Raw genomic sequence first — 26615 nt, forward strand, 5'->3', positions numbered from 1 at the left:
CCCGAACGAAGAAGCTATATCCCTCAGTCGATCTGCGCGAAAACATGCTGGCTGCAATCCTACCTTTGCATCCTGGCCCGTCTCTCGGTTTCGTAGAAAGTCCACACCCACCACGCTGGAGCCAGTCCACATTATTGGAGACGGGCCGACTGTCGCATCTTGCCGAAAACCTCCTCCACGGGGTAAACTCGGTCTCCACGTTGGGGGCCGTACGGAAAATTCCGTAAATTTTCACGGCCGACTTGAGGTTGCGACAAGCTGCGGGTTGTGGCGGCGCCGCCCGCGCCGCCGATGATGCCGAGGCGCAGTCAGGGCCTAACGGTAATTTATGAGCCCCTCGGTATGACCCCGAATTACCCTGTTTTAGGAAGGATTTGAGCGCTGTGATCCGCGAGGCAAAAGAAAACCCAACCACGGCTCCCAGGATTCGCCGAATGCGGCAGGGATGCGCCCCCGTTAAAAATCAGGTAACGAGGCGTTTGGATCGCGTTACACTGCTTTGAAGGTTACAATTGCATTGGACTCGGGGGTGGAGAGAGGATCATCACACGAGTCCAACATGTGGCCATTGCGCAGAAATTTACAGGCCTGATTGTAGATCAGAAAGAAAGACGAGAACCTCAACGAGAACCTCCCAGAGAAGATGACGTCGGGCACATGGAGATCGCGGGCGACCAGCGAGAATTTTTCCTCGATCCGAGCCCCGTCCGCTCCGGTTTTTACGCAGTCAAGTGTTTGGATCCAGCCTGGGGATGTGGGACGAGGGGCGTGGGGATGACTTCGGTTGATGACTGGACTCACTATCCGTAGTAATCACTCTACTTACTCACTATCTACAGCCCGAGTATTCCTATCTACTCCGTACGAAGATAGGCACATTCCTGACAGGGATAAGGAGTCCAGACACTCCTAGGGCAGACGGTCCGTCGATGCGGACCGTCTCGAAAATCTACTGTATAACTGAATTCGACTAAAAGCGGTCCCGACGCCTCAACTCAGCCACTTACGGCCCATGTATCCATGATTTGCATCGCTCGCGCTATACCATGAACGGAAGGAATTCGTGCTGACAGGGCATCCCAGGATCCCTTTTCTTTTTTCTTGGATGATGGCCGATCGCCTGACTGCATACGATTGGCCCATCTGGTATTCACAGGCATAAACCTCAGGACCAAACGAGTGGCAATTCGCCAGTGCCATTTCAGCCCCGTAACGGCGTTACAGACTGCGACACTATTCCTCGGTGGGAATGGCCAAGTCCCCAACAGGGGCCCGGCAGGATACTAGGCCCGCTTTGCCTCGGCTCTAGCCAATACTGGCCTTGTCGCATCTTGTTCCCATAGAACGGTCAACCCGTAATTTAAAAAAAAGATGAAAAAAGAGAAGGAGGCATGCCGAGAAACTGTGAGAGACCGTGGTTGCTGTTTTTCGCCGTCTATATAGTGCTTCACAATCCCACCCAACCTTCCATCTTTCGTCTTTCCCCAGCCCTTCATCTTTCCCTCATCTCCACATATCCGCCTATCCACACTCACTATCCCCAATCCGGGTCCGAGGTATAGCTATCGCTAGCCTTCCTCGCCCGCTCTTCTCCAGGATACTGCTATACGTTCCCTCAGAAACAGACAAAGCAATTGTTCCTCGACCAAGCACATCAGGTTATTCTGCGCAAATACGACCCTGCTCTCAAGTAGCACGGTGACTACGTGATCCTCGACTTTGATCGCTCAGTATTTCGAGCCGTGTACGAAGCAGCATTGCGGCATCTTCTTCCCTTCGCGAGCTTGCCCACGATTTTGTCACGACTTGCCCATCCAGCATCACGATCTAGGATTCCATTGCGCCAATTTGTAGTCTTGCCCTATCGGACGGCCTACCAATTTTCCGCTCAACAGATCCATTGCAGCAAACCGTCGAATCGAAATTGCATTTCCAAAGCGCCTTTACTCATAAACCGATTTTCACCATGGGTTTCCCAACGTTTAATAACCCCTTTAAGCGGGAACGCCAGAACTTCCCAGGAGTCGTGATTCCGCTATCCGAGGCCCCTCTCCGCTCACGCTCGACCTCTGATTCCGAAAAGGAGAAGAAGGACGACTCCTTCATTGACCATTCCAAGTCTCTGGATCGCGCTCCCTCTTCGGAGACTGGCTCTGCTGGCTCTATTCCTGAGTCCAGCCACTTGACCATTGAGGTTCTCCGTGCGGAGATTGACGCCGAGGCAGCGAGCTCCGGCCAAGACTCGATGTATGATCGTATGTACCCTCCATTTTGCCCTCCAGTCGAGTTTTCGGTTTCCTTCCAAATGCGTCTATCACCTTGTCCCAAATGGAATATTCGTGTGAGTGTTTTTTTTTGTATGATCTGACTCGAATGATTTTGCAGGCAAAGCAAAGGTGATCAACAGGGCTATCCAGGATATCGGTATGGGTCGGTACCAGTGGGAGTTGTTCGCCCTCTGTGGCTTTGGATGGACTGCCGACAAGTGAGTCAACTAATTCCCCCACGGTTACAGAGAGTCGCCAACTAACCTTGCACTTCAGCCTCTGGCTTCAGGGAGTTGCCCTAACCCTGACTCCCATTCAGTATGAGTTCGGTCTCTCCGAGTCAGAAGTCCGTTTCACCACTTGTGCGTTGTTCCTTGGACTTTGCATCGGTGCCTCCTTTTGGGGTATCGCTTCTGATATCATCGGCCGTCGTCCGGCTTTCAACTGCACCCTGTTCCTGGCTGGTGTCTTCGGCCTGGCCTCGGGCGGTGCTCCCAACTGGATTGGTACATGTGCCCTGTTCGCCTGCCTGGGTCTCGGTGTCGGTGGTAACCTGCCCGTCGACGGTGCCACTTTCCTGGAGTTCCTGCCCTGTGAATCTGGCAACTATTTGACCATGCTGAGTGTCTTCTGGCCGATCGGTCAACTGATTGGCAGTCTGTTTGCCTGGGCTTACATTCCCCTCTTCACCTGTGACCCCACGGTCGAGACCTGCACCAAGGAGAACAACATGGGCTGGCGCTATCTGGTCCTTACTCTGGGTGCCATCACCTTTGCCATGTTCTGTGCCCGTTTCTTCCTCTTTCACCTGTATGAGTCGCCCAAGTATCTGCTGTCTCGCGGCCGCCAGGATGAGGCTGTTGCTTCGGTTCACGGCATCGCCTACCGGAACAAGGCCAAGACCTGGCTGACAACCGAGATCCTAAACGAGATCGGCGGTATCGCTGAGACCAAGGAGCAGGAGAAGCTCTCCGTCGTCGAGATCATCAAGCGATTCCTGTCCAAGTTCTCGATGGAGCGCATTGGGCCTCTGTTCGCCAACAAGCGTTTGGGCTTCACCACAGTGATCCTTTGGTTCTGCTGGGCCACCATCGGTATGGGATATCCCCTCTTCAATGCCTTCCTGCCCCAGTACCTTGGTAGCACCAGCAGCTCGACCTACATCACCTACCGCAACTACGCCATCACCTCGATCGTTGGTGTTCCCGGCTCCATCCTGGCCTGCTACACCGTCGAGATCAAGTACATCGGTCGTAAGGGTACCATGGCCATCGCCACCCTGATCACCGGTATTTTGCTGTTCTGCTTCACTGCTTCCACCGACTCCAACGTCGTGCTCGCTTGCACCTGTCTCGAGGCCTTCTTCCAGAACATCATGTACGGTGTCCTGTACGCCTACACTCCCGAGGTGTTCCCCGCCCCCAACCGTGGCACTGGCACCGGCATCGGTAGCTGCTTGAACCGTATCGCCGGTCTCTGTGCCCCACTGGTCGCCATCTACGGAGGCTCCACCAGTCCCACGGCACCCATCTACGCCTCCGGTGCTCTGATTCTCGCCTCTTTCGTGGCAATGGTCTTCCTGCCCATCGAGACTCGCGGCAGACAGGCACTCTAAAGCCTCAAACAAAAAGCGATGCATTTCCTTTCACGACCGTTCAATGTTCAATTCAGCATTGCATTGTTTCTTCGCAAATCATCAAGATACGCGTCAAATACACGGCTATAGACATATTCTGTTGCACGATATAAGAGAGAACGCAAAATACACAGTGTTGTCTCTCTGCCACTCCTGATACCTTCCCGGCATGGTTGACTCCGAGCCGAGGGCTCAGCAGACGCGGCCCGGTGCCGCGGATAGAATGGGGGCTGGACTATTCCCATTTTAGTACATTATCTTTTCTTTTTTTGTGTTATACGGAGCTAGATGTGCTCCTCTGTGGACATACTGTGCAAGATACCATCGTGACTTTGAATTGAAGTTAATATTCATGAATGATTTCCACCTGTAAATTTCCTTCTACGATTAGTTTTGCCCTTTTAGGGTTGACGCTCCAATACGCCGTCACTTGCCCTAGGCCCTCAGCAGAATAACAGTCATCTACAATTAACGAGCTTAACGTGCCAGAATAATACTATTGTAATCGGAAGAATCTCCGTCAGTCCCCACTACCACTAACCGCATCGGCAATCGCCTCCACGGCTGAAGTACTAGACTTTTGGAACGCTTCCACCGACGAGGTGGCCATTGCAAATTTTCTCAAACACACTCCATGTCTTAAATCGTTGCGCTACAGGCATTCAACAAAAGATAGCGAAGGGTGCCAAGACTGGGATCTCTGCCAATTCATTAAAAAGGGACACAAAATATCATCAATAAGTCAAATACGTTTGTTTATTTCTGGTTATCCGTTGACCCGGAAGTATCCATGGGTGAAGCGGCCAATGTCCCAAGTCCTCATATTCTGTGTAAACCTGTAGCACTTCAGGTTTTGCACAAACACAAGCTATGTAGGGAAGAGAAGCAAAACATCCATCTCAAAAGGCCTGTGTTGATGCAAATCCAAACTCTAGCAAACAGTCATGTCAAAACAATCTCTACAGGGCTCTTGATACAAACGGTCAAGTCTAACGACAATGACAAAATAGAACGAGCAATCAAATCAAGTCCAGTAACCATTTGGACCGTTGCACTAGGCAGAAATGCAATTGGGAGACGTTTATCAAAGCCCATAACAGTCAGAAGAATTTCCTTGCATGTAGACCCTAGACGAAAAAAAAAAAGGAACTCCAGCCAGGTCGAAGAAGCCCCGCAGTGGAAACAGAAGGGGAAAACGACCAATCGAGCCCATCCTTTTCCCAGTCAAAACATCGAGGTATGTATGCTCTTCTTCGCCGATACCATAACGCACATACATTGAAAGAAAAGCGAGAGGGGAAAAAAAAAGCAAAGAAAAGCCACAAAAAAAGGGCATGATAGACTCATGTATAGAAAGGGAAAAAAGAAAGTCATGCAACATATCGCTCGTCAAAGCACATGGAACAGAGGAATGTCGACTCCGGGACGCTGGAAAAAACAAGGGGAACTTTTGCTCGTATACAAGTTCCTTGTTTAGACTACCGGCTGTCCTTGGTTGCGGCGCCCACGTTTTTCGAGTAAGGTTGCGCCGTCCAAGGTAAGCTCAAACGGTTGCTGGTTTTTGCCGATGCTGCTTTTAGCAGCGGCAGCGACCTTTGCATCGTGTTGGCCGTAGCCCTGCTGCCGAGGTTGGCGGCCTGCTTGCCGGGCCTGTGCGGCGCTGCTCTGTCCGAGGTTTGTCGAGCGGAGCTTAGCGTCGAGGCCGGCCATGTCGCCGGACTGCTGGGTGGTGGACTTGGCGACCTTCAAGGGTGGTTGCCCAGCTGCCTGGGCGCGGTAATCGGGTTCATCGTCGTAGTTTTCGTTCAAAGCACCCAGTGCGGACTGGAAACCGGCAGTTGGGTTGTTGCTGCGAGCGCCCACGTTTCGTCGACGCTTGCCTTCCTCTTCTTGACGGTGGACTGCGTAGCCAACATCGAAGACCTCGCGCAAGTTGAACGCGCCCGGTGAGCGGAAGTCCATCCTGCGTTCAGATCCTGCAGATGGCACATCCAAAGCAGCGCGGGTGCTGTGGGGTTGGTACGGGGCTGATTCTGCGCCGCCCGCTTCGGCGTCCAGTGGGTTCTTTTGGCGAGCTTGGCCGAAGGGAGTTGCCAGCGGGGGCGCATCGTCGGCAGCGGTTGTCTCTTCGTCAGTTCCCCGAATCCAAGGATGCGCGAGGAACTCCTTGATGGTGAATCGCTTCTCCGGGTCAACAGTAAGCAGGTGTGAGATCAGGTCCTGAGCGGACTTGGAGATGTCGTCCCACCACGGGGACAGGAAAGTGTACTGGCCGCGTGCGACCTTCTCGGTGAGGACTTGAATACTCTCGTCATAGAATGGGGGAAAACCACACAGAAGGGTGTAAAGAACACAGCCCATGGCCCACATATCAACACTCTTCGAGTACCGCTCATCCTTGACGATTTCAGGTGCCGTGTAGCCAACCGTTCCGCACGGCGTCATGGTCTGGCTGTCCCAAATGACCTTGGAAAGACCAAAGTCGGCAATCTTAATCGTTCCGATACCGCCCGCGCCAACTCCCGGGATAAACTCTCCTTCATCTTCCTTATCTTCATCGCCCGACTGCTTAGGTTTCGGGTTTTTGCTTGGAACGAAAGGGGTGGGGTAGAAGAGGATGTTTTCGGGTTTGATATCACTAAATGACCCGTCAGCTTCAAGTACGTCTGGCTTTGGGGGCTGGTGCGCACCGGTGAACGACACCCGATGTCTCGTGGAGATATTCAATCGACTCGGCGACCTGGCGAATGACATGTCGGCTGAGATCCTCGCTAAAGTACGTCAATCGGACGATCTGATGGAAAAGCTCGCCTCCGGGGCAGAGCTCGAGAACAATGTAGTAGTATTGTCGAGACTCGGAGAAGTCGATCAATTTGGTGATGTTGGGGTGATCTAAGTTGCGCATAATCTGGACTTCCTTGAGGATGTTGGCTCGCTGCGGGGAAACAAGTCAGCAATGGGCAAGCACAACATATAGCAACAGATGCAGATAACAGGAAGACAGCACGAGTCACCACTGCCATGTGGGTGGAGTGTGGACCAGGAAGAGTTGCGCACCTCCGCAGCCTTTGGGACCTTCTTGACGGTAGGATGAAGAGGGTCGGACTGCATATAAAAAATTGGCGATAATTCTTTTTTTTTTCTTCCCAACAAGGAGAGGGTTGACTCGAGCCATGCAACAATGAAGCAAAAGACAAGAAAGGAAAATAAGACCACAGGTCACCCTACCTGATTGCTATTCATCTCGAACTTCCGTACCACCTTGATGGCCACCTCGTCGTACTGCGCCGTAGAATCCTTGGCACGATAGACATTGCTGAAGGCACCATCGCCCATCTTTTCCATCAAGATCCAGCGTTCCAAACCGGGGTACTTGGGCATCTTGGACCGATTCACATTCTCTTCTGCAACCAAACGTTCAATTTCCACGGATCGATCGTGTCGGACTTGCTCTGTCTTCTCGGGTGCGGGCTGACCATGCCCACGATCGCCGGTCTCGAAAGAATCGAGGGCGGTTGAGAATTGGCCTGCGGGTTGGGGTTGCTGCTCGGCGTGGATCGTCGAGACGTCGGTGGTGGGTTCGGCGTGTGGGCCGACGAGGCGTGCTTGTTTCCCGTGCCTGATGAAGTTCTTGATATTCTGTATTGTGCTCATGACGGGCAAATCTGAGAGGGGGGGAGGAGAGGAGGAGAGGAGAGGGGGAGGGGAAGGTAGAGTCTCGAGAAGTTCCGAGATTCCGCCAGAGGGAAAAAATAGGATGGCAGAAAGCTGGGGAGACAGTGGAGGGGTGGTCAGGCAGAAAAACGTTATTTCTCCGCTAAGAATTTAAGAAGAATTTAGGGGTCGAGAGGGAAGGTGGGCACAAACACACAAAGAAAAGGGGGAAATAGAAGAGCAGAGCGGATGAGGTCAGTTCAGGTCTGGATAACCTGGTATTGGACAAGTTGGAGGGGGAAGGAAGCAAAAGCCTATGACGAAGTGGGATCCGCGGTCGATGTCATCGGCTTTTGCGAGATGGCCGGCCGCTTGTCGTCATGGGGCGCCACCAAGAGCCCGCCAACTCGGTGATCGATATTAAAAGGGGCTCATGGTACCTGTTTTTACGCTGATATGGGAGATAGATTATACAGATGATCTATCATCGACGTCTGGTCCCTCTATACCGCTGGCAATTGGCAGCGTCACTTTGATGGAACCTTATACCAACGTGGTCTATCTCTCACGTAGATCATATCACCCTCGATCTCCGTAAACATGCTCGGAGTCCCAAAGCCCGTTTCCGTGACTGGAGTCCTGCTTGCCAGGATGATATCAAGACCTTACCTTGGGATGTGTGGAGTTCGGACATCGTCATCTTCGCCACATTTTCCCCGTCCGGATGCGGGGCTCTCCGGGTCCTATTTGTACGGCTCTTCGGAACGCGAGATTAAGCGGCAGTCTGAGACGCACCAGTGCGACTGGAATGTGAACTGGGGACGTGGTTGATTGTAAAGCGAGCTGCATCAAGGGCCAAACATGCCACGGTTGGAGATGCAAGGAGGGAAATAAAGCTGAAACATTGAGTCAGCAGCAGAGTTTTAGGATCCAGGGACGCGAGTGGGGAGATCTCCTACTCGGGCAGTCTGTATACCCTGCAGGTGGAAGTGTGGAAGTGTGGATGTGTGGAAGCGTAGAAGGGTAGTTTGTAGTAGCTGTGGATGTAGATGAACGAGGGAAATGTCAGATCGCAACGCAGGGGCCAAGAGGGGTCACGTCCTGCTTCATGCCATTGTGCACTTGAAACGCTTGCGCCTCTCTTTGTCATTCTGCCTTTTTCCATAGCTGTATTTTCTCTTCCCCTGCATTTTGCGTTTTGCATTCTGCATGTTCGAGGTGTGCGTTCTGTGTCCTGTGTTTCGCTCGCCTGCGTTAGCCAGTGTGGAAGTGCTCCCCAGCCACGCCCTTACACCTCCGACGGGCCGCCTGACTGTGCTTTTGCTCTGCACCTTATCGTTGACTCGGCCTCGACCCGATCCCCTTGCATCCTACTGGAGATCCTGAGATCTTCGACGCCTTATCTACCCTTGAGAACACGTCTTTCCGCGATGCGACACATGCGACCCTCGACCGTCGCCATCTAACCAATTTTGTCATGAACACGTCCATTATTCTATAGGCGTATCTTTCCCAGTATCGTGCTGGACTATCTTCATCACGATCCGGTACCTGTCATTATGCCCGGAGTGGAAGTGATGGGCGCATCGGTGGATTCAACACGGCAGCCGCTCTTGAGGTCCCACAAGGCGCTGCCGCGGAGGGGTATCACGATCCCCAACGGTGATCTTGCCCAACCGGTCTCCCCGGACCAGAATGGCACTGTCACTGCGGCACCGGCCCCTCCGTTGACTCCGCCCGGTGCGAACCAGGAAGAAGATATGGAGGACGACCGCTCGCTGCGCAAGACCGACTCCATCTCTGAGAGCCACACTGCGGGCATGTTGACGCCTCGACGGCCCTCGAAACCTCCAACGCCCGATGTCACACCACCTCGCACGAAATCTGCCAAGCGACCGACCCTCAACAACTTAGTACACCTGTCCTCTTCATCTCGCGCCGAGTCCTTCCAGACGGCCTGCGAGAGTATCTCGTCAGATGGTGGCATGGAAACTCCGGGTCGTTCATCCTCGATCGCGTCTCAAAAGATCAGACAAAGGGTGCCTTCGACCCGGCGAAATGTGTCGAATGGAATTCGCGCGAAACTGACATATGCCAAAGAATCGCCGCATACTACCTCCCAGCCCCACAGCGAAACGGAATATGAAACAGGCTTCGAATCGTTCGACGGAGAATGGACGTCCACGCAGACCGACGGATCTCCAACACCACTGGCTGAAAAGCGGAAAGGCTTGGAGACGCGTAATCGAGCTGGTCAGCAACAGGCTGCGGATAAGGACACGCTGGACGTGCAACATCTGGATGCCTCGTTGATGCGTGAAAAGACTCTACGGAACCGGGTCCAACATACTCACGACCTGACTGCCACTCCATCGATGGAACGGTTTCGTGAAGATATTGGCTGGCCATCCTACGAGGGGCCATCAAAGATGGATCAAGATCCGGAATCTCGCCGATTGTCAGGCATATCTTCGACATCCACCGTCGAAGCCATGATTATTGACTCCCCGAAACAAGCACAGCGGTTCCTGCGACACACGGAGAAGAGAAACTCACTGCGCTCAGCAAGCTCCCCAATCACGAAGTCTGAGCGTACGTCGACCATCTCTAATGCCGATTCGCAGCATCGCCTGACCCACAAGGCTGCTCGTATCTCTGAACATGATCGCCGCAGCATCTCATCAGATGTCTCTTTCTCGGTCCGAACAGCCAGCAGTGCACCTCAACCCTTCGTTGACAGGATTCCCGTGGTGGTTGTGCCGGAAAGAAAATCCTCCTTGCGATCAGGACCCAATAGCCAAGTATCCTCCAGACATGGCTCTCAGCGGTCTAACCGGCGTCCTCCTGTGACCTCCAGCAGCTCTGCAGATGCCCCACAGCGAAAGAAGCGAACCATGTCTGACTCCTTGCCTGCATGTTCCCGAGACTCGGACTCGAGGGGTCGTCCCTTTGGTCGACCCGTCATTCCGCCTCGTAGTTCGTCGCTCTCTGCACCCACGAGCCGAACCAACTCTCGCACCACGTCTCTCACATCGGAAAGTCTGCGAAGTCATACATTAGCCATGGACCTTCAGATGCAGAAGCGTCGCGATCAACAGCCTGTCTCCCCTCCACGCCACAATGTTTTGGGAGGCAATGCCATGAAACTCCTGGAGCCTCCCAACTTGCCGGGGCTGGTGGTCAGCTCATCGGAGGATATGGCGACCCTGCGGCCTCCGTCTTTACCCTATACCCAGTGGTCAATACCGTCTTCTTCGCCCGGACCCGTGGAGATTCGGGAGGCCAAGGCCGTTAGCCTGTTTCCGCATAACAATCGATCGCTCCTTTTGGTTGATCAGCGAGTGCCGGGTGAATCGCAACTGGTTCAAGTATTCCAGAACGGGGTCCCAGATCGTGGAGACATTCCCCGGACGCCAGATGCACCCATCGATGCAGCACTTTTGCAGGTAGACTCTCCGTTGAAGAATCCCCGCCCTCCGCCCAAGCCTCCTATCTCCAAACCTCTTCCGCCGGTTCCAGCACAGGACGAAAACGTGGATGCTCGCCAAGATGGCGATGGGCGTGTTCCCAGTCGATGGGGCTCTGTTCGCCGAACGTGGGCTGCGCGACCTCGATCAGATTCCTTCAATACCGTTGTGCGATCCCTTTCGATGCGATCAGCGAAGAACAGGACAGCGGGAATGGAGATGGACAGTCGTCTTCATCCTTTCTGGCGCCCGCGTGGGTTCTGGGATGATATCCCAGTGTCTCCAATCAAAGACCGTTCAGGTCGTCAAAGCCCCGAGAAACAGGACGAGTCAATTGTGGTCAACAACTCACTCGGCCTCCCCCAGCAGCGACTCATCATCGAAGGTCCTCCCGCCCTCGCGCGACGCAGTCCTGAGATAAGACGATTGTTCAATGCCAGTCACGCCAGTCTGGTTCGCAACGGATCCTCATTGTACCAAACCCGCTACCAAGTGCTTTCCCTCTCCCGATGGGGACAGCGTTTTCGATCGATGTCGTTGCGCAACATGCGTGCCCGTCTGCGCCGCATGCACCAGCGACGCGACGAGAGAAAGCGAGCCGCACGCCGCGATAATCTCAAGCAGAGCATCGGCATCCCCGTCTACGTGGCGTCCAGCGCCACCAATGAGGTTGTGCGGTGATACCCATTTTCATGCCACGTTATGCCCTATATCCTGCCTGGACATGTTTCACATGACCAGGTGCCTTTTACGACGCGTCCGGGCCTCGTTGCCCCTTCTTTTTACTTTTTGCTTTGGTTGTTTTTCTCGTCGTTTTACCCGTACATGGGTTTGTCTCTCCCGATACGACATCTACGATATTAACGAAGCACAATGACGATTCGATGACTTATGTTAAACGCCTTTTCTTGGTGACCTCGAGATGTACCATAAACATGAGTTTTCCTGCCCTGCTTTCCACGTGAATCGCATATACTTTCAGATCTGACTACATAGACGGGGGTGTCCGGCGGCCTGAAGTAGACGCCAAGTCGTAAGTTCGTAGCCTCGTATATGCATTGTCTATGCAGAGAATCAATAATTCCTGCCCCTTCCCCTCGCTCTCCCACGGATACTCGATCTGCCTCGAATAGCCATCGACCCGTACTCGGTCTCCCGCTCAAGCCGCCGCCTCCGTTGATCGGCTGTCTCACTTGGTGCGCCTCCGTCCTCGACACCCTCACCCGGCCTTGATACCGCCTGTTCTTTTCGTTTTAACATTGCCTCCCAAGCGGGAGGATCGAGAAAAGGCTGTGGGTGCATCGCGAATGCAAACTCCGTGCGCTTGTATTTAATTTCTTGTTCATCTTCGTCTTCGCGTCCGGAGGCGTTTGCGGCGGGTTGCCTCATGCGTGTTTCAGCTGGGGCCGCGCTCGGATTAAGTACTTTGTTCACTTTGCGACTGGACCTTGTGCTAGGAGGCAGGAGTGCACGTTTTTCAGGGATGAGAAGATGACGAGAGGACATTGGGATGCGTTAAGGCCAGGCAGAATCCGAGATGATGTTGGAACATGAAGAGTCTTATCGCTTATCAGGCCCACTATTAGCCCCGACGGGTCCATCCGAACTGTATTCATGGGATTCACCTCAACTTTTTGTGACCAAGTACTTCAAAGTCACAGGTTCAGCTTCTATCTCCGTCGCAAACAAATCTTTAGCCCGAAATTAGGTACATAAAACTCCTCAAACGAAAGAGACCCTGTCAGAGGTCCCGCCGAGCCAGACAGGACATCAAAATGCAGCAAGAGATGAGCAAAAACGAGCTTCATCAGCGCACTTGCCATCCATCGACCAGGACTGTGCAAGCAAACCAGTCAGCCGATGATGCGGTTGATTTTGAAAGATTGAAACTCAACTCACCAGGCATGCACGCCCATCCCGAAGACGAGATAATCGGGGCTCAGATCGACGAGCCGCGTGTTAGGAACCCCGGCTGCAGCACGTTTTGCAAATCGGAAGCCGTCAAAGGCTTCGGGGTGTGAGTAACTGGAACTGGAGCGCTGGATCCAGCCGCTTGGAACCCCGACGTGGGTTCCTGGTTTAAGGACGACGCCTGTTGCCGTGTCAGCTGGGGGGTAAGGTTGCGGTGTGAATCGAGGATACCGTTAGAAAGCTTCAGTGCTGACACGCAGACTCGGTGAGCAGACACTGCAACCAAGTTAGTGATGAGACCGAACCCCGGGGCGCTGGTCAGATAGACATACCAGCTGCAGGGGGATGCAAGCGCTGACACTCTTTAAGGAAAGAGTCTAGTAGGATCATTCGTTCACATCCGGCGACGGAGACTCCCCATTCGGTCAAGACGCTTTCGATTTCTTCGCGGAGAGGCTGAATGTACTGCGGGCGCTGTGCTAGCTCGGCCAGTGCGCCGTAGAGCCCCTGCTTATACGTGAGCTGCACGTCTCCCATTCCGTGGAAATGGGGACATACATAGGCGGTCGTGTAGATGAATGCAAATTGGAGTAATAGCATCTCTCCGATCACTTCGGCATATGTCCATCGCTGGCGGAGGACTGAGCTTTCGTATAGCCAGCGGAAGATCTCGACCTGCATGGTATGTATCAGCCTGACACTCAATCTCGCGGGGTTATCAATTGCTATAACGGAGGGGGTAAAAATTAAAACGTACCGGCTTGTCCGCATGCTCGGGATTGGCCTGGTCCATATTGTTACCACTGGCCATTTCATCGCGATATTCTCCTGCTCGTGCGTCAAAATGCCTGAGCAGAATTTTGCGTGAGGCGTGCATGTTCCATCGAGTGCCCAACGTAGCCAGTCGACTAATGAAGCCACCGAGGTACCTACTCAAGGAGATCCATGAGTGAAAATACCAAAGGAGATATGGCCTGATGTACCTTTTCAGACAGTCTGGGATCAAAAACTGAACTCGAGAGGTCACAATCATTCCGAGGATGTGATCTTTGACGGCCTCTAGGTACTCTTCGTCTTGTGAAAGCCGTGAGCCAACCATGGCAAAGCTGCCGCTGCGTGCTACCACCGAGTATGCGAAATCGAAGCAGCCAACAGTGCATTCTGCAATTGTCAACAACATACCCGATATGCGCCCTAATATCAGACTTACCACCATCCTTAAACTCAAGGGTACGCATCTGTGAAAGAATAGCATCGTTCATGGAGGGCACATACTGATCCAAATGCTTGTACACCGTCCCTCGAATGACACCCGGTGTGGTTTTGGCAATGGCAGGCCAGCCCCCTCCTTTGCGAAAATAACCCGGCATGACATGGGATATCTGTAGTAACTATTGATCCAGTCAGCTCCTCCTTAATCATCAAATAGAGCAAATTCACCTGGTCAATCCATGGCTCGGGGGACACAATCGCACTGGAAGTATTCTTTAGCTCCTCGATCAGCTCCGGCTTACAGAGAATGATCTGCCCGAAGCGAAACGTGCGTGGGATTTCGAATAACCCATCTGAGAAGCGGGTATATCCCTTCTTGATCAGGCCGGGTCCATCAGCGACAAATCGATAGTGCTGGCATAGGATTGAAATCGGGCTATTCCCTGCTGCAAGAGGGACGCGGTTCTAGTTCAAGCATCAGCAAAGTGTTATCTCGGGGTCGGTCGGGTCTTGTCTGAATCAGATCCAGGTGGAATCAACAGCTCCGGGCGAACCTACATTGGCCAGGTGCTTGGATGTAATGATTAACGCCAATGCAGTCACCAGAGCAAATATCAAAGACCCAGCTAGAAAGATTGCAATCGATCCCACTCGGAAATCAAGGCCGCCTGGCCAATAGATGGGTTCCGAAATCATTCTGCACGTCGAAATCTGGATCCAGTGTAGATCAAAGAGAAGAAAGCAAGGAAACTGAGATCACGATTGTAGATCATGTGCACATCTACACGTTTGAAGGTTGGAGACAATGTCTGACGGTCAGATTGGAGGACAGAAAGCTATTATAAGGCGGGGCCGTATCGAGCCACAGGGGCCCAAGGTACACTCGGTGCTTGCGGCCGACTCGCGGGCCCGAAGAATGAAATACAATGGCGTTTGTGGCTCTCTCCGTGAATGAACTGAGTGATATTGAGTGCAGCGGTTGGGGCGCCCCGATCCTGGTAGCGCATGCGGCTTACATGGTCGATCGGACAAGTAATGAAAAAAAGTAAAACAAAGTCATGTTTGGCCACGACATTGAAAAATGTGAATTTCGTATAAGGGACCTCGTCAAGATAAAGAAAAACAGAGCTAGACCAGAAAGAAAAGAATATCCCCCAGAAAGGTATCAGCGATTGAGAACCGTGTGGTATAATCGTACAAGCAGAGACGTCCCGCAATTTACGCCCGTGGACAAAAGAAAAACGCTTAAAAATCGAAGAGCCGGTGGGTGACCGGTGGGTGACCTATACAATCTGTGTCTCCACTCCGCCCATGGTTGAATAAGAATATGGTAGGTCTACCAGACCGTCAAGGAGCCAGTTAAGCGGATCGAAGACCTCGTAGTTGGGCTCCATGAATCCACTCGGGAGCCCGCCAGCTCCATTGGTCGGTGCTCCAACTCCAAGATTTGCTTGTGGGAGCATTGGCGCTGGTGCTAGACTTGGATCACCACCAGTAATGCCGGGCGTGGAGGAGGATGCCCGTGGAGGGCCTACGGATGAGGCAGCAGATGAGTCGGCTGCTGAATCTGGATTGGTCGGGTTCTTGAGGTAGGCTATTCAAGGTTAGTATGAGAGACAGAATAAGTGCAGGTATGCTGGACTGACCTTCAATGTTTCGTCCCTTCGTTCGCGCGTCCTCTCGCCATCGCCAGACCGAGTCGAAGAGAAGAGACATGCTCATCCGGCAACGAACCTTCAGCCTCAGCGAGTCATCCACGTCAGAATTGCTCATAGCTGGCCGCTGGGAGGTGACTCCCAGTCTCCACATCTGTGCTAGGACCTCGGCCAGACGTTCAGGTAGATCATTGCTCGAGACGGATACCCCACGAATGGCCCAGATGGTCCGATTGAACAAAGTTTTGGTATAGTCCATGTCAATGTGGTTGCTGAAGAAACTCTTGCTCAATTTGAGAAGAGTACAACCCGCTGCAACCATCATCTGGTAGACATAGTAGGGCGTATAGGATAGAACGGGGCCAACTTCGGTTTCGAGGTTCATGGTCACCTCGAGGAACGATGTAGTCGCTACATATAGGGACAGAAGACGTCCGCGGTAGTCTTTGGCCAAAGGATCATCGAAGAATGCCGACAGATGCAAATGAAGATTCGCAGCGCGGAGGTACAAATCAGTGATGCCTGGCATATCGTTAGTACCAAGTAAGGAGAAAACCGAGACCTGCGATCATACAATCATTTTGAGATTTGAACTGCTCTTCGAGATCGTCAAAGTCTCGTGAAAGAAATGAGATCATTGTCGACCTCTCTTGATCACTGCTCAGCCCTACAGGATCCCTCCGGTTGCTATAGAGGGCTTTGGTGATCTTGTCGCAGAATTTCTCAATCTCTAGCCGGGGTCTGATGTCCCCAGGTAGCTTGAAGTTGGCATCTAACGAATCCCCGGACAGAGTCCAGTCATAAAGGCTAGAAGGTGGTTGACCATAACCAGTGGAAACGCTAACGATCGTTAAACAAGCTCTTCGCATGTAAAGAATGGAAACGTACCGTTGGGCAACGATATTACAAATGGCCCAGGTTCGCACCTTGTCCCTCAGTTCCTCTTCAATGAGCTCTACGCGGAATTTGCTAAAGTCCTGGCTGTGAGAGGGTCGGTGAAGGCCAAGCTGCATAGCAACCTGCATCATCATTCCGCAGAGCATAAATGTTGGGTCGGTGGAGGTGCTGCTAGTAGGGAATGGCCAAGAGCACAACAGACACAGCGCTTTAACGACATGGTAGCTTTGAGGAATATCGGCTAGCGTGCTCCAGACGAGGCGAGTGACTGGACCCGCAAGCGAGTTGAGCAGACTAGTGTCACTTTGGTAGCGTCTAGCACCAACGCTGATGATGGTCCAGAACAGTAAGGACGAGGTGTTGTAATAATCGTCTGGGGATTGTGTCCGATCGAGGAATGGAAGAAATGGGTGATAGTATGTGAAAAACCTGTTGTAATTGTCAGACCGACTGCGAGAGATCGTTGCGAAAGCTGGGGTCTTACATGTTAAACAACTCTGCGACCTTCTCCGGAACGACCATAACATCTTCGATGCGTTTGATCTGGTGACCTCCATTTCTCATGAAGTTGGAGCTGTCGAATCCTGAACGAAGGTCCAGTAGAGATGCAACCGCTTCCTGCGAGCCCATATATTGATCTGCAGACATGGCAGATGGGGTCTGGGCTTGATAAATGCCCGCCGGGCTGACCTGGCTCGATTCTTGCTTGGGTGTCAACTGCCCCGACGGCAAATGTTGCTGTTGCTGGTGTACTGCTGGACCGGTGCTGGCCGTGGCGATCTGCTTTCTCAATTCAATAATCTCTCGTTCCATTTCCGCATTGCGGCTGCGCTTCCCAACCCGTTTGAAATTGGACTCGATCTTGCAATCAAGTTGTAATCGCCGGCAACGGGAACAGTCGGACCAGGGGTCCTGAACAACATCACATCGAAGCTGGAACAAAGGAGTTGAGTTAGTAATGGGCGTGGATCACAGTATAGGATGGCACCGCTATTGTCGCCACTTGCGGGCATCGCATGCGCAAGCGACGAGATCGCACTCACCTTCTGCTGCCGACACTCATTGCAAGCGCGCTTCACGGGCTGTCTTCTCTTATCATCGCGCGAATCGTTATCGTCCATATCCTCTATACTCCCCGGAGAGCTGTCCATGCCCGCAATGGTCACATTGCGTTTGCGACTCTGCACGCCGTCAGAAACGGACGTGGAGACAGACGCATGATTGATCCCCGCCATTACGGGACTGATGGCGACAGGAGCATTATCGTCCTTCACGTTTGGTGCTAGAGCTGGAGTTTGAGACCCTCCAATTCCGTTAGGTCGTCCGAGAGACGCCAGGCTGATGACGTTGATGCAGGCGAAATCGAGTTTCTGGAGGGCTGAAAATTCTAACTGCGGGGAGGAATGCAGCGGGCGATATCCACTAGTAGGCGGCCAGGCGCAATAGACGCTTTCTTCCCGGACGAATCAATCCGTTCGTGCTCTGCAAGCCGTTGAGTTTGCAGGACTTCCCAGGTTCAGTTCCAATGGTTGCGCGGCTTGCTCATGACTCAGCGTCTCCAGGTGGGGGAACTGCCACGGGGAGCATCAGGTGACTCGGCGCAAGCGATGTAACCGCCGGACTTTTTCATGATCTTAGCCTTGCACCACCTACATGCAAGTGCTTCAATAAGACCCTCGGCGTTCAGCTAAATTACTCATGGAGAGATTGTATCCCGCTTTACTTTCCTGTACTGTACTGTACGTGGGCATGCAGCCGAGTAGATTATTGACCACGGCAGCCGCGGGATTCCTAAGGTCTAAGGTGTCGGGGTAGGCTCCCGGAATTGGTACTTTGCTCCCCGGCGCAGACTTTTTAACCGACTTCCGTCCATTTTGCCCTCGTTTGCACTGATATTCTTTTAGGAAAGCGCTAACAGCATGAAGAAGATGACTTTCATGTATTCTATATCTCGAAATTGCATTCTAGCCAGTCAGGAATTGTTTGCTGCAGAAGCTCACGCAGCGTGCTTTTGCTGCGTTGGTGATCCACAGTAGCAGGTGGGTAACTCCAATTGATTAGCGGGGAATCAATGAACGCATCGAAGTCGGGACAGGTTCTAAAGTTCTCGCTTGCAATTGTTTCCCGACGTCTTATCTGACCAACTGTGCGGAGCATATAAGAGAGTGGCTACCTAGACTTTCCACATGGAATCCATTATTGCATAACTAGCGTGGCCAGAGAGGTGTAGAAATCAGGTCTTCTCATCGCTTTACTATGTTTCAGAACTCTTGGATCAGCAGTTCCGGGGAATCCCACCCCACAAAAAAAGTCCGTGAGGCCTGGAATGCGGTAGCAGAAAGTCATGGGCACGGCCGAACCACCATTGAGGTTGGCTTTTTCCAGGACGTGAACAGTGCTTATGAGATAATTGAAGTAGTCTGTTAAATATCAACTTTGAAAGGCGACAAAATGACGAGACAAGTACAATTAGTTGATAGTGCCTTGGCAAGACCTTCTTAGTTTCAAGGTTATGACCATTATGAATACCATTTGGGCAGCACGCGTCTGGATATCAGCGTGCGAACGTCTGTAGAGAACTCTCCTACGCGGAGAACTTTGCTCTTGTATTGCACAATAGCCCGTGAAACTAGGAGTGAAATCCATGCGATGAGGTCATAGTCCGACACACCAATCAGCGATCGGAAAAGGCCCGCAAGTTGGGGGCGAGGCTATACACCGAGGCAGTGCTCACTCGGGGACTTGCTTGCGCCCGGTGGCAACCGATCTTGTGCGATCAGAATGCCCGTGCTCGGATCCCCGGATCCTGGCCATTCGCGGGGACTTGCTCTGCTTAGCGGCCTTCTAGAAAACGGGGGTATCGAAACATCGAACATCGAACATCGTCACTGGAAGCTTGATCCACTCGCAGGGCTTAGCCAGGCGCACTTCGTGTTTCCACTCCGGTTCATTCAGGGCAACCTGGCTCGCCACTCAGAGCTTGCGACTGGCTTATCCGCGCCCGCCAGGGCACTCGACTCCGTTCAGGGTCTCATTCAATCTGCCGATCTCAAGGGACCGTGGTTGGGGGCCATTTCTAACCACCTCAGCACTATCTTTATCGACGTCAGATATAAAGCACCCCCGATGCCCCAGGGTCATCTAGTTTTGTCAACTCCATCCACCCCTCATTCCTAATACACCCTCTACTTGAACTTGGCTTTCATCAAACTCAACACTCAACCATGGGTGTATCCACGGACCAAAAGTCCAAAGAGGTATCCACCAACGGTGCCGATGAGAAAACTACCGAGCGGCCGCCTTCGTATAACCAGGTAGATGAGGTTGCGCTCGCTCTGCCGAAGCTGAATCTCGGAGACACCCCCTCTCTCCACCACGGCGTCTCTCCAGATCAGTGTGTCGCGCATCTTAAGTTCCTGGCCGTTTTGGCGGATTTGCGAGACTCCGTCTCAAATAACGATGGCCTGTTTGGTCTCTTCGATTCCGAGGCCGAAAGGTTCCCCTCTTCATCCAACGAGGCTCACGCTCGTATTCGCGAGAAGCGTTGGGCTGTGTATACGGCGCGTGCAGTCGACCGGTATACTCAGTGGTGGTTTAGCTGCCTGCCTATGTCGCGGCCACACATTACGATGACTGATCTGGAGAGTCGCGAATACGAATCTATTGTCGACTCCTCCACGCAGGTCGTGTGGTCTGCGGATAATGTGCCCCCACTTGGTAAGTTGAACGCTCTGTCCGATGATAAGCGAAGCTGATTGATTTCTAGACATTCTGATGGTATGGCACTCTCATATGCTGAACCCTCGAGACTTCCTCGAAGATTGTATCCGCTATGGCCGAATGAGCACCTGGAGGACAGGGTTCCCATTCGAGGTAGTAAATAATTGCATTGATGACCGGACGCTGGAGTATAAGACCCCCGAATCAGGTCAGCAAATTTTCGAACAACGAGTCAAGCTTAAGTGGGACAATTTGCTCGATCCCCCTGGCAAGGAAATCGAATGTCCCCGCTGCAAAAAGCCCAAGACTGTGCTGTGGACTGACGGAGGGATTGGGGAATCGCTGGAGGGAGCCTTCCAGGAGAATACCGGTTATGCCGATGCCTCATTTGCAGTGAATTGCCAACATTGTAAGGTTTGTATTAATCACGAGCGACTCAAGGTGGCCAAATTCCGTCAAGACCTAGTCAACCTCGTGTCATCGAACCAGCCTATGCCAGGATCGATTTACAACCTTAATGGCATTCCCGAAAGCCCGAAAACTTCTCGGAATCCGCTAGAGTGGAATAATATGACTTTCCCGAATCGACTACTGAGGGCCATTGATAGAGATATACTGGCATTCACCGACAGCCGTCTGGACCGGTGCACCAGCATCGATGACCTCCGTTCCGAAATGGAAATCAAGCTTCGCGACAGAAAGGTTCTCACAGCGACACACGGCAGATTCAGAGGTCTCCTCCGTGGCGAAAGAGTGCATTTCCGACGGATGATGTCGCACTACTGGGACAACGTCGGCCCCTTCTCCCTCGACCTGGTTGGTGCCGTGATTCGCCAAGGAACCTTCGTCCAGAAGATGGACAACATCGACTGGCTACACTCGCCAACCGTTATGGAAACGAGCGAACGTCTCATCAAAAAGTACAAGGTCTTCATAGAAATCATGCTTCAGAATCCAACGAAGATGGCTGTCCCAACTCTGGATGTTGATCTGGCCTGGCACACCCACCAGCTCCAACCAAGAAACTACTACAACTACACCACCACGGCAACATACCACGGACACCGCCAGTTCATCGACCACGATGACAAAGTCGACGAGAACAAACTTTCCGAGGGCTTCGAATGGACTAGCAAGATGTACCGCCGCGCAACCAACGGCGGCATCTACAGCGAATGCACCTGCTGGTACTGTGAAGCTACGCGCGCACCAGACCTATACGGCCGCATGTTCAGCATCGGCTCGTCATCTCGCGCCCGCGATAACGCAGACTCCCTACACGATCGCCCAGATATCTCCTCCGACCCGGAACGAAACCCGCATATCTCTGCCCACAACGCAGTCCGGCCGACTACCCGGGCCACCGAAGATCCCCGCGTGGGCTATCTGCAGAGGATCCGCCTTCATCAGAACTACGAGAAAGCTGTTCGCCGGGCTGAGAAACGCGGACGTGTCCGCGGTGATGCCAAGACCACCAGGAATGGCGGATATGAGCCGATGTACTACGCGCCATACGTCTGGGGTTACCCTATGGTCGTCCCGTTCTACGGCCCGTATATGTGTGATCCGGGAATTAGCGGGGGCTCCTATGCTTGCAATCCAGCCTGTATGAATGTTAGCTCTGGGGGTGTTGGAAATTGCTGCTCTGGGACTTGTGGTGGAGGTGTGGCAGCTGGCTCTTGCGGTGGTATGGGTTCTGTTGCTTGTGCTGGCGGGACGGGCGCATCTTGTGGTAAGTACAGTTCACTTCGTCCTTTTTGGCTGTGACTGACTTTGTTATAGGCGGAGGCGGAGGAGGCGGAGGCGGAGGATGTGGAGGTGGAGGCGGAGGATGTGGAGGAGGTGGAGGTGGAGTTTGTGGTGGTGGTGGTGGGGGCGGCGGTGGTTGCGGAGGTGGAGGTGGTAAGACTTTCCTCCCTATCTTCAATACTGTTACTAACTATTTCTTCTAGGCGGTGGTTGCTGATTTTCCAGTGAGCCGAGGATTCTACCAGCGACGAGACATTTCTTCTACACCTGTTGTCGTGGCTTAAATCTCTCTGCTTTTACCTGTCTTAGCGCTTGCTTATCGATACTTCTTATCTTTCTGTTTTAGCCTGTTCATATAGATCATGATACCTATAGCAATACCTTTTAATTATGAGAACCAAATAGAATCTCGTATTTGTGACAAATGCTTCTGGGGTCATACACGGCCACCTCCCTCCCTACAACTCTCTCTATACCTCTCTCATTCTTTCCCTATGCTTGATATTCACGTTGCAGTTACTTCTAGTTCACGCCATGCTGTCTGGTTCCGGTCGATGTATTTAGGCGTAAATAATAGTATTCACTGAACCAGGACAGATAACGTGTGACGGGGGCTCTCAGTTTCTCTGTTCATATTCAAATCATGGGGCTATTAGCTTTGAATATCAAGCCAATATCCAAGCCTCAAGATGTTGCACGGGTACTTTTCATCATCGGGCGTGCCCAAGAAGCCGGAAACTACAAGCCAACAAAGCCCTCGGTGCCCAGCTACTATGTATCGCGTTGGGAAGTGACGGTGACCGTACGACCTCTTGTATGCGGTACCGGAAGTCGACTGGTCGGAGGCTGGTGGGAAGCCGAAGAAGAGAGGAAAGGAAGAGAAAGAAAGAGAGAGGTATTTATGCCGGGGCAGTAGGGGCGGGCGAGCAAGCCGAGATATTGAAAGTTCCCATATCCTAATTGGGGTGATAGGCTTCCTGAGTTGATCAGAAGACGTCCACCCTTTAGGCTGGATTAGAGTTATCTTGGCTGCCCTAGCAGCCTGCTTTGCACTCAAAACACCTATCTTGCCCTGTAAAAGCAAGAAATCCCGACGTGAGTTCCTTTTCAGACCAGCTCCAGGACTCGAATTAAATACGATGATATTGGAATAGGACACTTCATTAAAGGCATTTTCTCATAGATGAATCTATCAATCTAGATAGTTCAAAGATCTAATTTGAACGAGGGTATACTTGTCCAAGGATGACAATGCGTGTGAACGCTACATGACAATGCATTTGTTTCGTCGTCTCCGAGTTCGTTCTTGGATGGTATGTTCATTCCAATCCTCGATGCGCCTCCGCCATTCCTCACTTTCTGGCGGCGGTAAGCTGGTAGGCTCCGTCGAGACCCGCCGACGGAAAGACCTTTGTCTTGCGAGGATGTCGGCGTCATCGTTGTCGGTAATATCCAAAGCATCGCCGTATGGCTGCGGGATGTGAAGGAGATTTGGAGATGAGACCGAGTAGGGTAGGTAGGCTTCGCCGAACATGGTTGCCCCCAGGGATGGCATTTCCATCACGGGGCGTTGGGTTCGTTCTTCGGCTGGGTGGACGGCTAGAGTAGGAAGCGGTTGGACTGATGGGACATGACCAGTGGCGACGGGGACAATTGGTGTTGCGGCTGCGTGTGAACGTTGAGGCCATTGGTGCAGTGGTGCGGATTCATTGGTCGCGAGAGCTTGCTGAGGAACATCGAGAACAGGGGAGACGCTTGCTGTTAGGACGTTGACTTGATCCTGGTTCGGTTCTCCAGGTGAAGCTGTAGAGTTTCCTCTGCTTCTTCCAGTGAGTCTGGCACCAGTAATGGTACCCAGTCTTTGGAGAATGGCTGATTGAGGCCGGAGGCGATCTTGTGGGGTTTGTCGGGCTACGGTAGTCTGTGCTCTTTGGACTGATGTAGAAGCTGCTGTATTGCTGCTGTTTTGAAGAGCTACAAGCATGCCGGGGAGAAGGGTCTGTTGCAGATGTTCTGGCAACGGCCTGTCCGGTTCCTTTGAGTAGGGGGGTGGCGGCGGTACCCAGTGATCTGCGTCGCTCTCATGGGGGATTTGGCGGCGGCTAGCAGTGTTGCGGTATCGGGGGTCATACCGTCCTCGTGTTGATGCTGTAGCTGTGGCAGCCCGATGGAGCGTCTCATGTGAACGAGGCTGTGTATTGTCATACGGAACATCAACAACGTTGCCGCTTGTCGACTCGCCAGACGTGGGGACCGCAAGGGTATTGTGACGACGGATTGGTAGCTGTGTCTGGCTCGTGGATCGTTGGGTCCCTCTCAGAGGGGGCATCGATGGCCGATGGGCAAGTGCCGAGTCGGTATCTGGACGCCGCAGGCGCGTCCTTCTTCTCTCCAACTCGACTTCTGTGTCTAAGGAGGAATCTGGCTCCATGAGTATTTTTGGCGCTGTCTCCCCAACTTCAATATCAAGCTCTTTGTCCTCCCCGTGGGCAACTGATCTTTCAAAGTCCAAAAGCAACAGTCTCCCGCCATCAACGGGTACATCTTCTTCGCCAAATGCCGGAGAACGCACGCCACCAGGGGCCACTACAACCAGTCGCCGCCTGGCATTGGGTGTTTGGAGTGGTCGAACCCAGCGAATGGAGGTGATTCCATGCATGTCGGTGACTCGATGCCCGCGCACGAGAATTTTCGGTTGCTGAACAATTTTATCGAGCTGGGCCAGGTTATCCCGAAGACCTGCCTGTCCGTTGTAATGGTGATCATCGCCAAATCGGGTGCTGTTAATCCCTTGTGGTCCAAGGTTGGGATTTGACTGAGTTAAATCCAGACGTTCCGGCACTCCGTAGACCCAAACTTCCGAGTCTTGGAATCCGAAAGCAACAAGTTCTCCAGTTTCGTCAGTGGTGGGAACCATGATGGGCAACATTTCGCGGGTCTCCTCTGGCAGAAACGGGCTGGCAAAATAGACGCTGCCCGCATTGATATTGTTGATTTTGATTGCTCTGAATGCGGCCAACTGGATGTCATACCCTATGATCCAATTATCGTCCGCTTCGTCATGATTCTCGATCAAGCAGGCGTGAGTAAATCCTTGGGCTATTTCGGGAAACAGAATCTGCGTTGTCCACATACGCCTCTGGACCTCCTGGGGCGAAGCGTCAGTCCCAGATTCGGTGTAAAAGGGGGCAGTAATGGCAACGGTGCCGTCCTCCGCATAATCAACCGGTGACCCAAGCAGTATCGATCCATCTGACGAGAAAGAGAGTACATCGACACGTGGGCAACGCGCTGCTCGACGTTCTGTCGATAGGGTATCTTCTCCGATCGCATGGACTTCAATACAGTCCTCAAAGGATAGAGCTAGCACGCCCCCAGTGGGAGAGAATGTCAAGTCGCGTGGGGCATCATTCAAGGTAATCATCTGTATATGCTTGGCCTCATCATTATCAAGTCGGTAGACATTGACCCGATGCGTCGAAGACAGGACCGCCAGAAGGGAGCCATCGTCCTGGATGGTAGCACCCATAGGCCGCCGGCGGGTCTGAAATTCATGCTTTACAGCTACCGGGTCCGCGGCGACGTCCAGCACGACAATCCGGGAAGAACTGATACAAAGTACCAGCTGGCCATTTGTCGAGAAGGCAAAGCGAAATACTTCTCCCTGTGGGAACGCGGTAGATGAGCTCATTGAGCTCGAGATCAGCCGTACCAGAGTCCGGCGAGGCCGGAGAAACACGTCAAATGCATTCCGCCTGGCCTTTGCAAGAAATTGGCGCTTAAACCCAGGAAGGCTGTCAGCATCACCGGGGCTAGGGAGAGCCCCTATCGTCCAAGTGAAGGTTGGACAACGGGACAAATGATGAGCGTAGAGCGACGGGGACTCTGATACACGCCTCCATTGCCTATTCAGCAGGGCCAGTGACGCAAAGGCGTTGGCATCGACGGCATAAAGAATGCTGTGGCGGGGGTTAGAACGCGAAGCTTGAAAGTGCCACCTGGGCCACAAAAGGAAACTCACAGCTCGATGACATTGGGGGGCAGCCGCGTGAAGGCAGGCGCCTGGGTAGAGGCATCCTCCTCCATGATCACCAGCGATACCCGACATGAATTGACGCGGGCACCACAGTTGATGCCGTAGAGTGGCTATGCCAACCTCCTTCATGACGCTCGCGTCGATCGATCAATACCTATAAATAGCAGACATGCGGCTGACTCATCCCCCACATGAAGTTTAGCCTGGTCTTCGATCCTCGGTTCTTATCGCGAATTGAAAGATTCTCATGACGGTCGACTCTCGACTTTCGACTCATGATGAACTATACGGGTTGATCTGGGAACAACGATGGCCCCGACCCCCTGACCCACGGTTGTGCCACTTCTCCACGATCGCCCTCGCCTGTGGCATTCGGCCGGGTCGTACCCCTCATTCGCCCCAACTCAGATC

At 52.8% G+C, this 26615-nt stretch overlaps 7 protein-coding genes across 7 annotated transcripts; 3 read left to right on the forward strand and 4 right to left on the reverse strand.

Moving 5' to 3' along the window:
• Positions 1-1966: 1966 nt before the first annotated feature.
• On the forward strand, positions 1967-3882 carry N7498_003895 (MFS general substrate transporter; the record flags this gene model as incomplete). Its single annotated transcript, XM_058450957.1, has 3 exons — positions 1967-2255; positions 2386-2485; positions 2544-3882. 3 exons carry the CDS (start codon positions 1967-1969, stop codon positions 3880-3882), a joined length of 1728 nt encoding a protein of 575 aa, XP_058310419.1.
• A 1494-nt stretch (positions 3883-5376) lies between these two features.
• N7498_003896 (serine/threonine-protein kinase) lies at positions 5377-7557 on the reverse strand (the record flags this gene model as incomplete). The annotated part of the gene is made up of 3 exons (XM_058450958.1): positions 5377-6541; positions 6594-6838; positions 7132-7557. The coding sequence occupies 3 exons, from the start codon at positions 7555-7557 to the stop codon at positions 5377-5379; spliced, it is 1836 nt and encodes a 611-aa protein (XP_058310420.1).
• A 1559-nt stretch (positions 7558-9116) lies between these two features.
• N7498_003897 (uncharacterized protein) lies at positions 9117-11705 on the forward strand (the record flags this gene model as incomplete). Its single annotated transcript, XM_058450959.1, has 1 exon — positions 9117-11705. One exon carries the CDS (start codon positions 9117-9119, stop codon positions 11703-11705), a length of 2589 nt encoding a protein of 862 aa, XP_058310421.1.
• Positions 11706-12694: 989 nt separating this feature from the next.
• Positions 12695-14771, reverse strand: N7498_003898 (cytochrome P450; the record flags this gene model as incomplete). Its single annotated transcript, XM_058450960.1, has 8 exons — positions 12695-12860; positions 12924-13116; positions 13268-13610; positions 13693-13864; positions 13919-14096; positions 14146-14317; positions 14376-14612; positions 14706-14771. Coding segments are annotated over 8 exons (1527 nt in total), but the record flags the coding sequence as incomplete, so codon positions are not given.
• Positions 14772-15430: 659 nt separating this feature from the next.
• On the reverse strand, positions 15431-18069 carry N7498_003899 (putative C6 transcription factor (Leu3); the record flags this gene model as incomplete). Its single annotated transcript, XM_058450961.1, has 6 exons — positions 15431-15741; positions 15794-16324; positions 16377-16642; positions 16691-17128; positions 17184-17632; positions 17743-18069. Coding segments are annotated over 6 exons (2322 nt in total), but the record flags the coding sequence as incomplete, so codon positions are not given.
• Positions 18070-19923: 1854 nt separating this feature from the next.
• On the forward strand, positions 19924-22452 carry N7498_003900 (uncharacterized protein; the record flags this gene model as incomplete). The annotated part of the gene is given in 5 exon segments (XM_058450962.1): positions 19924-20416; positions 20466-22025; positions 22039-22151; positions 22202-22321; positions 22372-22452. The coding sequence occupies 5 exon segments, from the start codon at positions 19924-19926 to the stop codon at positions 22450-22452; spliced, it is 2367 nt and encodes a 788-aa protein (XP_058310424.1).
• Positions 22453-23432: 980 nt separating this feature from the next.
• On the reverse strand, positions 23433-26254 carry N7498_003901 (F-box domain protein; the record flags this gene model as incomplete). Its single annotated transcript, XM_058450963.1, has 2 exons — positions 23433-26127; positions 26190-26254. The coding sequence occupies 2 exons, from the start codon at positions 26252-26254 to the stop codon at positions 23433-23435; spliced, it is 2760 nt and encodes a 919-aa protein (XP_058310425.1).
• Positions 26255-26615: the final 361 nt, after the last annotated feature.

This window comes from Penicillium cinerascens (genome assembly GCF_028974065.1).
Source record: "Penicillium cinerascens strain IBT 15544 chromosome Unknown contig_24_segment0_segment0, whole genome shotgun sequence".
NCBI classification, from domain to species: domain Eukaryota; kingdom Fungi; phylum Ascomycota; class Eurotiomycetes; order Eurotiales; family Aspergillaceae; genus Penicillium; species Penicillium cinerascens.